The sequence below is a fragment of the Oryzias melastigma genome, linkage group LG3, assembly GCF_002922805.2.
Source record: "Oryzias melastigma strain HK-1 linkage group LG3, ASM292280v2, whole genome shotgun sequence".
Classification (NCBI taxonomy): Eukaryota; Metazoa; Chordata; class Actinopteri; order Beloniformes; family Adrianichthyidae; genus Oryzias; species Oryzias melastigma.
Window position 1 is genome coordinate 16,237,497 of NC_050514.1, and position 11,373 is coordinate 16,248,869.

The 11,373-nt window shown below is 36.2% G+C and overlaps 2 protein-coding genes and 1 long non-coding RNA gene across 3 annotated transcripts; 1 reads left to right on the plus strand and 2 right to left on the minus strand.

The window, feature by feature from the left end:
- Positions 1-140: 140 nt before the first annotated feature.
- On the plus strand, positions 141-5,761 carry LOC112160781 (cleavage and polyadenylation specificity factor subunit 7). Its single transcript, XM_024295576.2, has 9 exons — positions 141-592; positions 1,350-1,547; positions 2,557-2,660; positions 2,766-2,911; positions 2,995-3,361; positions 3,540-3,637; positions 4,385-4,529; positions 4,634-4,859; positions 5,695-5,761. Exons 1-8 carry the CDS (start codon positions 506-508, stop codon positions 4,848-4,850), a joined length of 1,362 nt encoding a protein of 453 aa, XP_024151344.1. The 5' UTR covers positions 141-505; the 3' UTR covers positions 4,851-4,859; positions 5,695-5,761.
- A 279-nt stretch (positions 5,762-6,040) lies between these two features.
- On the minus strand, positions 6,041-7,204 carry polr2l (RNA polymerase II, I and III subunit L). The gene is made up of 3 exons (XM_024295578.1): positions 7,051-7,204; positions 6,542-6,646; positions 6,041-6,281 (listed from the first exon to the last, which is right to left on the minus strand). Exons 2-3 carry the CDS (start codon positions 6,634-6,636, stop codon positions 6,170-6,172), a joined length of 207 nt encoding a protein of 68 aa, XP_024151346.1. The 5' UTR covers positions 6,637-6,646; positions 7,051-7,204; the 3' UTR covers positions 6,041-6,169.
- Positions 7,205-8,114: 910 nt separating this feature from the next.
- On the minus strand, positions 8,115-11,087 carry LOC112161228. The gene is made up of 2 exons (XR_002921833.2): positions 10,909-11,087; positions 8,115-10,280 (listed from the first exon to the last, which is right to left on the minus strand). It is a non-coding gene; the product is annotated as an uncharacterized LOC112161228 (long non-coding RNA).
- Between the last annotated feature and the right edge of the window lie 286 nt (positions 11,088-11,373).

Consider the following 11,373-nt stretch of genomic DNA (forward strand, 5'->3'; position numbering starts at 1 on the left):
TAGAGTTAAAAAATATTACTAAACATTTACAATGTTTTGCTCTACATTTTTTGCATATAAATGCAACAGTTTCCAATCAAAACGAAAGAAGAAGTTTTAACTAGGAACTACGTGTAGATTTCTTTTTTCTGCCGGTTGGATTTCACTGTTGCATTCACGTTTTCACTGAAATGCTAAAACATTAGCACTAGCCATTAAGCAAGCGTGTGTTCAGTTGTCTGGCATGAGATCTGTGGGCATTTAACGTGAAAAGTAGTACACGTTTTATTGCCTATTGCTAAAAAAAAATCAACTTAGATCATTTAAATTCCGATCTATTGCCTTTTGTTTGCAATCAGTAGAATTTACGCAAACCTCCCGCAGCAAACCTTAACGTTGTCCAAACAGTTAACTGCTAGCAGTGCATCAATTTACAAAGGTAATTACTACAGTATCCGTGGAAAATAGACTGTAAAGTGTGAGGGGGGGAAACGACAGTGCAAACTGAACACCCGAGGTTCTCAGGATGGCTGCAACCCAGCTTGTAGCCGGATCCAGCACATCACAACAAGACCTCGATGATATCTATGAGGGCTTGAACGAAGACGCAGAGGTACGCGGGACATTTTCACTATTCAAGAGTTGAAAAAAAAAATACTCACTAGTACACTGCATTAATACTATTTTATTATTATGACGTACTTGACTGGCAGTGGGAACTAAAAAATCTCAGAATTTTCTAAAGATAAAATCTACAGTTATCTTTATATGTGGTTGCATACGTTGAACAAAAACTCAAACAACATTGGGGTAACATTACAGTCACGGTATATTTTATGACAGTTTCCAAGTTGGGGGTTAATTAATTTTTATAAAACGTGTTTCTCTGAGCATTTAAGTTGAACCCCACCCCCAGTTGAACCCACGTTTAGGGCACTATAATTAAAGATTTTTTTTCCCTGTTTTGACTTCCTTTTAAACGTTTTTTTAAATTGTTGATATTTTTCCCATAGTTGTCAATGAATTTAGTATGTTTAACCAATTTTTCATTTATTTCAACAAATTTCAAGTAGATAAGATTATGTTAACCAACCAGTCCAATGTCTTCAGTCAGCATATCAAATTATGTTTACACAATGCCGTTTATCTTTTAACATGTTAGTATTTTTTTTGCTTCATTTCTTTTATTCTTAGTTTATAGGTTCTGTTTTGTTGTAAAATGACCTAAATTTGAAAACGTCAATTGTATTTTTATTGGACAAGTATTAAAGAAACTCTAGGCTGTTACCAGTAATGTAGAGTTTACTAAAGCTGTGTCTATGGGCAAATACTATAAAACTATCTCTGTTTTTTTTTTTTTTTTTTTTCAGGATTTGGATAAAATTGCTGAAGCAAATGAACTTTTCGACGCTGTTTTAACGGGTTCTGTCAATCAAGACAATACGACTTTTACCAAAGAGGATGCAACGAAGCAGGCCCAAACAAAAAACGAAGATACTAGTGTGGAGAAAGCGGCTCAAGGAAATTCAAAGAGGAGACTGGCTATATATATTGGAAATTTTCCTTGGGTAAGTCTGCAAGAGCTAAAGTAAAGCTTAGCATTGAGCATCACGCGAGTGCAGTCTTTTCTTCTCCTTGACTTTTGTTCTTCAGTTCTGCATCTAAGAGGCATTGGTTGCTAAATTGAAAGACTCCTATAATTCTGATAAATAAAAGAAAAACTATGTTTTTTTTTTTCAACAGTATTATATTTGTGTGTTTGACTTTTCTTACAACTAGAGGTTTTACTGTTGTTAAAAGGTGAAACTTGTACTTTTTTTTAGTTTCCACTGATTCAAACAGTAGTTAAATAACTAAACATTAAACAATTGGTCACACAGGTAGTAGAAAAATCATGTGACAAATTTAGTAATCTTTTTTTTATACATTTATCTGCTTTCTTTTGTTACTTTTTACTTATTGCTTTGTGGTTGTTAATAACCATCTGGGAGGCTAAGTCTCTGCCCTCAAACTAAAGAAATGTGGCATTGATTTCATGCTCTGCTCATACCAAAGACTCAGAATGTCTCCTTACTTGGCAACTCAGCGTCAGAGTCTGCAGTGAGGAAGTTCAATCATGTAATAGTTTTCGAGTGCAGTTCTGGCTGCTGCTCATGGCAGCCTCGAGATGGGAGCGCAAAGGAGAATTTTTACCAGCTTGGAAAGTTAGAAATCAGTGGCTCTCTTAAGAATTTTTTGCTGTAAAACATGAACATATTCCTGTTTTGTATTGAGTTTAATATCCTGTGTGGTGTTTAAAGGGTCTTCTTTTGGAAAATAATGTTTGCTGAATGTCATAATGCTTTTAACTTCATCCAAATGCTTCTTTATTTCATGTTTTACTCTTTTAAGTTGTATTGTAAGTTTCACTAAATATTGTATGAGTATATTTAAAGCTCTTAAAGATACTAATTAGACCTGCATCATACTTGGGCAGATCTGCCTTTGTTACTTTGTGTTTATATACTATAATCTTTCTGTCGATGTTCACCTTGTCTTCTAACCGTTTCTCTCCTTTCAAACTGTCTTTTTCTGCAGTGGACATCTGACAAGGACCTCATGAGCATGGCTCGGAAGCTTGGTGTGATGGACGTCACAGAAATCCGATTTGCAGAGAATAAAATTAATGGCCAGTCGAGAGGGTGACTTACTTTTAAGAAATCTCTTTCTTTGTTCTTTCTTCTTGTTCATTTTGTTTGGTATTATTTGTTCTACTTGCATGCATTGATGTTGTTTCTCCGTTACAGCTATGCAGAATTGGTAGTCAAAACAGAGGATTCCCTCAAAAGAATGCTGGAAAGAGCACCACAGTGTAAAATCAACGGAGAAAGGGTAGACTGTCGTTTTGCCACGCGCCAGAATCTCACTATGTTTGAGGATGTTGCAAATAAGCGTAAGAGCATCACAACATTAGAGAATTAAAGCATCTTTATTACCATGTGGCTACATTTTTCATTGACGGTGAATTTCCCACAGGTATACCTATGCGCCTAAACTCCAGTTCCAAAGAATCTAGCCCTGTAGAAAATTTTCCACCTCCACTTTCATCGCAAGAGTCTAGTCCTCGCCCCACTCCGCCACCGCCGCCATTTCCCCCTCATCCCCCTCATCCACCTCATCCACCTCCGAACAACTTTCCTTTGTCCCCAGCCCCTCCTTTTCTTTTCCATCCACCTCCTCTGTTCCCACCAATGACTCCAGGAATCTCACCGATTTCACCACCCAGTCTTTTTCCTCCTCAACTTCCCCAAGGACCCAGGCAACCCCCTCCTAGTTTTCATCTAAATCCTGCATTCTTCAACCCACAAGATGGACACAGCAGCAATGCATACAGTCATAACAAGTAAGAACCTCTTAATTTCATATTTAAGAAAAAAGAGATGAAACTAATAGTTTACTTTCTTAAATGTCTGATTCCCCTCAAATGCAATAGACTTAAAGAGGTTTTTTTTCATTATATTTGACAGGTTTTGTTTGATTATTTTTGTCTTTGCTGAACACTAACTGCTGTTTGTCCAAAGATCACAAGTTCCAGATGGAGATTTTGAGGAGCTAATGAACAGAAATCAAACCATTGCCAGCACTGCGATCACAAAAGCCGTGTCTGGAGCCACAGCAGGTGAGTTTGACTGATGACATTCTAAAGTAAAGTGCACAAAAGAACACTCCTCCTGCTTGTGATTCATGAAGTGGTAAAAATGCAAAACTGAATGCAGTTTTTACATAACCGGTTTAGTTCACGATACTCTCTTAGCTTTTGCAGTTTAGAAAATCCAAAACATTGATGAAGTAATTTAAGGATATAAAGTTTTTTCATTATACTGCCTCTCTGCAGATCATCTGTTTTTCCTCCAGGCTAGGTGGAGAGCATCTTTAAATCTCAGTATTACTGATTTTTCCATGACGTGCTCAAGAAAATGAAGAGATTTATCTCCAAGATACATTTATTATCTTGCTGGATGGGTACACAAACTTTCGCAGCCCTCTCAGTCTGCCTCTAATAACCAATTTGCCTCCGTTTTCTGCAGCTGGATTCTGTTGCTATGGTTTTTACTTTACACACGTTAGGCAGTTAGGTGTCAGTGCGGAGGCGCATCACATAAAATGAAAGGCAGAATCTGGAAGTTTGTGTCTGCTACTTCTCATGCCTTCGAAAGAAGCTGGATCACCTTGCCCTAGTTTTAAAAGCTAACACTGCATACATGACAATTCAATCAAAATTGGATAAATTGTGTGCTTTTCTCTACCTTGACAAATTCCAAATAATTTAAAAAATATTTCTTTACAGGGCCTTTAAAGAATTTCTTAACATGGAGCTTAATGTTGCCTAAAAGCAGTTTTCTTCTTTATGTTTTCTCTAATGCAGGAGATTTACAAATGGCTATGGAAACGCTGTTAACCGCCATTGCAGTTATTAAGCAGTCCAGAGTGTACGGAAATGAACGCTGTCAAGCCCTGGTCACCTCACTTAAAGACTGTTTGGTCTCCATTCAGGGGGATTATGACTACAGGTGCGTACATGTATTCATCGGAATGCGTTTGACTCAATAAAAACAGCTTTTATCATATTTGCTGTTTGTGAGGCTTTATCTGTCTCGATGATTTTTCCGTGCAGAAGCAGTCGTTCAAGAGAAAAAGAACGAGGTCGCGACAGAGAGAGGGACCGGGAAAGAGAACGGGAGCGTGACCGGGAACGGTACAGAGATCGCGACAGAGATTACTCCCACGGCGGGGAAAGTGCAGGAATGGTTCAGAGACGCAGGGAGCGCTCCTGGAGTGAAGAACGGGACAAGAGGTCATCACGAGAATGGCACAGAGATCGACACCGCTAACGGGGAATGGTAATAAATTAAGATGCTACTTTGTGTATTTTGCACTTCTTTTTAAACTTGGGCTGACAAATTCCCAAAACGATTCCACTCAGATTTTTCAGATTAGAATTTGATTTTAGAACATTTCATTTTAAAATCTATTTTTTTAAAACAATTAGTTTTTATTATGAATACGTTTCCATGCAACTAATGATTTCATTTTTTCATGCACTACTGGTCTTTGCTTTAATTTGTAAAAGAAGCAGAGTTGGAACTTTACTAAAAATAATTTTAACATTAAATACAGTGAAAAAGAGGTTTTGGCTTTAAATATAGATTTATGGATCTCATAACATCTCATAGGTGAAAATCAATTTGAAATCAAGTAATATTTTTTAAACCCGGGCTTTTATCAGTGCAGCTATTTCAATTGTGACCAGAAAATTCACTGGGTGTTTTATTTCAAGGTATTATTGCAGTCCTGCTTTTATGAGCGTAATTAATAAAGATCAGGGGGATAATTCACAAACCACATTTTTTAATGCATTACTTTAATTTAAACAAATTCATTGTATGACTTCTGCTCTTTTGCTGTGTCAAACTATCACAAATCACAACTGAATCTTAAAGTTACACTTTTAAACTGCATTGGTACTGTGCGATTGTAAAAACAAAAAATAGAAAAACTAAAAAAAAAAAGGCATTAGGACAGTTAACATGCCCCATTGTAAATATATTTGTAAACTGTAATCATTGGTAACTATGTGGCATTGTCATTTTAGGAACGGCTTTTGCACATTCACTAAAATTCTTCAAGATTGAAAGTCCCAACCGCCATGACAATGTTTTTTTCTTGCTTCCCCAGATTGAAGGCATGTGTAAAGCAGAGAGGAGCGTTGTTGTCGAGTTGTGTATAAAAGAATCGAAGATTATTGAGTCTGTGAAAAGCCTTTTCTTTCTTTATATCATAGGACTTGTTTTAACAAAAACTGGTTGTAGATTTTTTTTCTTGTAAACTAAATCTTTGTTTGCATGCATTATTCTGTAATCCATTGTAATTTCACTTTTTTTTGTAGAAAATCTACAATAAAAAAAAATCCAAAGTATTTGTTGTCTCATATGTGATCTACTGTTAAATATGAAAAATTATTACTACTTATGGGACGCTGAGCGACTTTGCGCTTCAAAACTAGGTGGCGTCTCGACTCAAATGAAATATTTTAAACAACTTTATTTAAAAAAGACAAATTTTACTATCACATGTGCACAATACACTAAGTCATCTTTACTGCTGACAATTTTTAAACCCTATGAAAATATGCACAGGCATGTTCTTCTGGCTAAAATTTTTCCAGCGGTGCATAATTCAACAACTTCTCAATAAGATCCACATGGGAGAGGAGCATCCTCCGACAGCAGTATCTCTTCAGGCCCAGGGCATCGAGAGCATCACTACAAAAGGAGAAAGATGGACATTTCATTTTAATGCCAGATATACCTTTCTGTTTAAATAAATACAGAAAGACAGTTTTATAGTTAGTGTTTTAACAGTTTTTATCTCTGAATCGTCTGAATTTGAACTGTTGGTACATCTTGACTGATGGTGAAACAAGGCGAACAGGGCATTTCATAAAATAATTAATAGTTTTTGAAAACTTTTTGACTCAATATGGATGTAGGAAAAATGAAGGTAAAAGGTGGATGTGTCTCACCCCTCAGTGTATTCCGCCTGAAGAAGCCCAAGGTAGGCTTCCCATTTGTTCCCCACGATCTTCCCACAAGTGAAACACCTGACTGGGATGATCATTTCTGGATGCCTGAAGAAGGAGCCAAACGGAGATATTTAATCCATAATAAAGGTGATTAACAAAATCAGGAAAAACGTGGTCATAACCTAAAAAAGGATAATGATTAAAAAAAAAAACATGTTCCTAACACAATGCTAGCTCGTACGTTTCTATTGTAGTAGCTATTCACACGTGGTTTGGGTACTTGCTAATTAAAACGAACACAAAAGTCTTGGACTCCTGTAAACGATATGCTGTAATTAAATAACTTTTGTTTAAATTATCGAGATTTTAAAAGGTCAACGCTAGCCGCTTAAATGCAGCTAGCCTAGCAGCACGCCTTCGTTGATAACGTGCTTTTCAAACTCAGGTAAATATTAAATAAAAATAAAAAAAAACCAAGGTTAGTAACATACATAAATATTTTAACTCACCTTTATTGGTAAGGTTTGACTAACAATAGAAAGCTATATTTTTAATGGTAGAGTCAAAATTTAAGCATGGACGATATAAACATCACAGCTCAAATAACCTCTTCCGGTGTTATGTAGAGCTTCCGGAAATGATCCACCAAAATAAAAGTCATTTGAGTGAACCACTCAATTTTGTAAACCACCCTGTTGGATTTAATTGCTGTCTGTTTAATGCCTGAAAGCAACACACAATTTTAGGATTTAACGTACATCATACTGTTTGTAAGTGTGGAAATCAATTGTATCAAGTATTATCATATGGAATTGCAATTCATTTATTTGATTTTTCGTTTATTTGATTTTTTGTTTTTATCTAATAGAAGATAGCACATTGTCTAATACAACATGCATCACCCTCTAATTCTAGGAAATGTTATCCCAACCAAAAAAAGTTCACATCCGTCTGAGTATACAACATAGATATGTAATATGACTTAATGCTGGACAAGATTTTTGCTTAATCATTAGAAATGTAATTCAAATTGCCTTTGCATGCTATGATGACTAAATAACTACATTTAATTCATATATTCACCAATATTTATTTTATATCCAACATAGGGATTTTTTTTAAATGTATTTGAAAATAACTATAATGTTACCATATTATTGTGAGTTAAACATATTTTTAGAGATTTGTATAAAATAAATCCTATTTCCAAAATTTCATTGTAAATTTGTTACTTTCAATTTTAAGTATTATATTTTCATGTAAAGCTTCTTAGCCACAACTTCCAGGTGCTGTTTATCCTGCAACGGTTATTGGCCATCTTTTAGTGCTTTCATTTGCAGAAAAAAGGTTGTGAAAATAAAGAATATATGAAACATAACAGATTAACACTAAAAATAGTTATAACATTATTCCAGGATTTCCAAAAGTACCCCTTCTCCTGTTTATGTTCTCTTGAACTTACGTGACCAATAATTTCAACTAAACTCAATTTTCTCTGGCTTTTACAGACACAAATTGCTTTTATCTGTATTTGCTGGTCACAAAAAAAATGATAAAAAATGAATACAAATCATTCAGACTGGTTCACTTCTTTTATTGAGGCTAAATCTTAAACTCTTCTTTTTTGTACATTTATACTTTTGGGGGCAAAAGACAGGCTGCATTTAGAAAATCTGTTAAAATATATATTAAAAAAAATATCCTTCATATCATTCTAACAGACACAATGATAACTATCATCATCATTGGCATCATGTATTGTCACCAACATCGCCATCGTCAACACCAAACATTGTTACATCATCTATGTAATTGAACTTGCTACAGCACGTGTGCTAAATGAATAGTCCTACCTGAATTATTGCATTTATACGCTGTTAAAATTATGAAAATAAGATTTTTTCCTCTTCTTTTTTTGGTACTCTATATTGTACAATGTAGGGTGAAATTTACTTTGGTGCTACTATCTTTTTGGACATGGTAGGGGTGGGAGGTGGTGAGGTTGTGGTGAGAATTTTATGATCCTTTTTGGTCAGAACAGAGTGTAGTGTATAACTCATATTGTGTGTGTGTGTGTTTGTTATAACTGTCTTTCTACTTCCTGTTTTTCGTAAAAGCAGAAACTCAAATTCTACAATGCAAACAATTCAGACATAGTAGTGCAGCTGTACAGGTGATATGTCTAGCAATAAGACTGCATGGGACAGACAATCAGTAGACATAGTTTGGCAACTTGATACTGCAACACTAATGGCTCTTTAGCAACAATGTAAACAGACGGATCCAAAATGGCTGATTGTTATTTTGTATGGCATGAAATGTTAATGATTCCTCTTAGCATTTTACAGTAGATCTAGTCATCTCTTATTTGTGTCTCATTCAAAACACAATTGAACATTTTTTTTCCAAAGTGTACACTAATAATCCAACAATTACTTACGTATTTTCCCTAAAATTCTGCATGCTTCTATGTTCTGTCAAAAAAAAAAAAAAAAAAAATAGTAAATTGATTTTAATGTACAAATTGTCCTTTTTTGAAATTCAGTCTCTTTTGAGCTGCATCCAGAAGTCTAAACTGGCACTGCACTAGATAATTTGGTTTATGAGTGGTGCACATGATAGCTCAAAAACAGCCTAACTACGTCCTCTGATACTGGTGTCTGTTACAGAACCGACTTGCCCAAAAAGTCGTCAAAATAATATAAAAAGACTTTGAAAGCAAACAGTTCCAGTCAGAAATGGGCCATTTTTCCCATACCAGATGTTTGTCGTAAAGCGTACATATACACTATGACGTTGTGTAAAAGGGAAGGCTTTTTTTGAGTTAAATATGTGCAGTAAATGACCGTACACAAACCTGGCTGCTCTATTACCACCCCTGAAGATCTTTTTTCTCCTAAAATAATAATAAAAAAAAGCCCAGAAGTTGCACAGACTAAGAACATTGTGACTCAAATGAATGCAGTTTTCATCATCTTTACAAAAATAAACCAAAAATGTTGCAACCATGAGTCCACACAAGCACAAAGTTAAAAATGATAAAGCAGTAAAAGCTGATAAAGCTTCATTAGGCCTCTTTTGCTCAACAATATACTGTGAGGTTTTTTTTCTTCTTTTGTTTTTAAGATAGTTACATTTCGTGGTATAGTGGAAATTTCATGCTTATGCTAAGTATTAATATGCTCCATACACAGCCTGGACCAAAACTTGTGAGGGTGAATTCACTCACTAGTGATAGCAGACCAAAACAAAGAGGGCAAAAATGCACAGCGTCTCCCCATTGGCCATTTGCAGTTGAATAGTCTGTGAACCAGTCGTGAAGAACACGCAGGATATTGGACTCTAATAGTGCCCAATAGACACTCCAACTTCATTTCAACATTTAGTTTTAGTTTCTCCTAGCCAGCAGGACCACTCCTAGCAAGATGGCCCCCGCAGCAACGACGGCACCACCGATCAGAAAGGGGGTCAGGTGTTCCAGACAGTTTGTGCCAGAGGCCGCCGTCTCATCGCCTGCTGCTGCTGCTGATTCAGCCTCTGCTGCTCCATCCTGGGAGGCAGGGGGTTTCTCTGCTTCAGGGGCTGTAGGAGTTGGTTCGGCTTTGCGGGGTGCTGCCGGTTCCTTTTTCTCTGCTTGTGATGCTGCCTTGGGCTTTGGGGCCCCAGGCTTAGTTTTGGCTTCCATGGACACAGGGACTTGAGGTGTGGTCTGGCCAGGAGCAGTCTTTGTGCTGCTTCACTAATGAAAAACAGACAGAATGATTGTCCATCTACATCAGGGTTAGGTATCACATATGACTGACTGGTTTTAGAAATTGATAAAAAGTGTGGGACAATGAGACTGTTGTCTTTGCTTAGCTCGGAAGCGATGAGGCCTTAAATATGACCTTGGAAAAGGATGACATTGATGAGAGCAGCACAGTGCTCATGCAAAAACAGAGAAATATCTATTTTGGCCATAGCTGCAATGACATAACTATTTGTGTAAGATGTTTTTTCACAGCAGCTTCCTCCGTGTACCTTTTTCATGGGACAGTCTACTTGGTTTAATACCAGAGGGAGAATGGAGAGGGGAGAAACTGCACAGTTTTTTTCTTAGCAAGAGCTGAGTCTTTACTTCCTCAGCAAGATGCAGTGATGTAAAGACAAAATCCTTTCTGCTGTCCCCATAAAACTTCATGAGTCATTTGTGCTATATAGGGACCACAAGATGGAGGAAAGGGGCTGTGAAAAAATCTGGAATTAGGAAACGAGGAGGGGATAAATTCTGCATAAATGGATGCATCATAGCACTTTTTTTTTTTTAGCATAAATATCTCTTGCCAGCTTTTGCTGTAACATAACACGATGAAATGAACATTTCCTACCTGTCCTGAAAGTGCAGGGATGAGAGGAGGAAACGATGAAGGAGGAGGCTGGGGAATCTGGGGAAGTTACAACGTCCTTTATATTGGAAAATAAGAGACAGCAGAGAGATGGAGGACACTGGAAGCAGGTGGGAGGGGAGTGAAAGAGAGAGGAGGGCAAAGCGGGATGTACCATTTGAAACTGAGAAGAGGGGGGAAACCTATCCCTTTTTGTTTGAACCATTGGAATTGACAATTATAACATTTAGGCATTGATTTATCAACAAGACTGAAGAATATATATATATATATATTAGTCATTAATACAAATTTTAATTAATAAAAATGTTGAACTTTTCTATTACTATCATTTACTGTTTATTGATACTATATTAATAGTTTACTATCTAACAGAATAAATATAAATATAAATATAAATATAATTTAAATGTTTGTGTGATATTTGCATAAAATGCAATAAATGCA

What these genes read in the sequence shown, in the direction of transcription:
- LOC112160781 (XM_024295576.2), top strand. Translation starts at nt 506, where the DNA reads ATGGCTGCAACCCAGCTTGTAGCCGGATCCAGCACATCACAACAAGAC. An exon ending in GCTTGAACGAAGACGCAGAG is followed by an intron (nt 593 to 1,349) that starts GTACGCGGGACA and finishes TTTTTTTTTCAG; the next exon opens with GATTTGGATAAAATTGCTGA. An exon ending in CGTGTCTGGAGCCACAGCAG is followed by an intron (nt 3,638 to 4,384) that starts GTGAGTTTGACT and finishes TCTCTAATGCAG; the next exon opens with GAGATTTACAAATGGCTATG.
- polr2l (XM_024295578.1), bottom strand. Translation starts at nt 6,636, where the DNA reads ATGATCATCCCAGTCAGGTGTTTCACTTGTGGGAAGATCGTGGGGAAC. An exon ending in CAGGCGGAATACACTGAGGG is followed by an intron (nt 6,282 to 6,541) that starts GTGAGACACATC and finishes CTCCTTTTGTAG; the next exon opens with TGATGCTCTCGATGCCCTGG.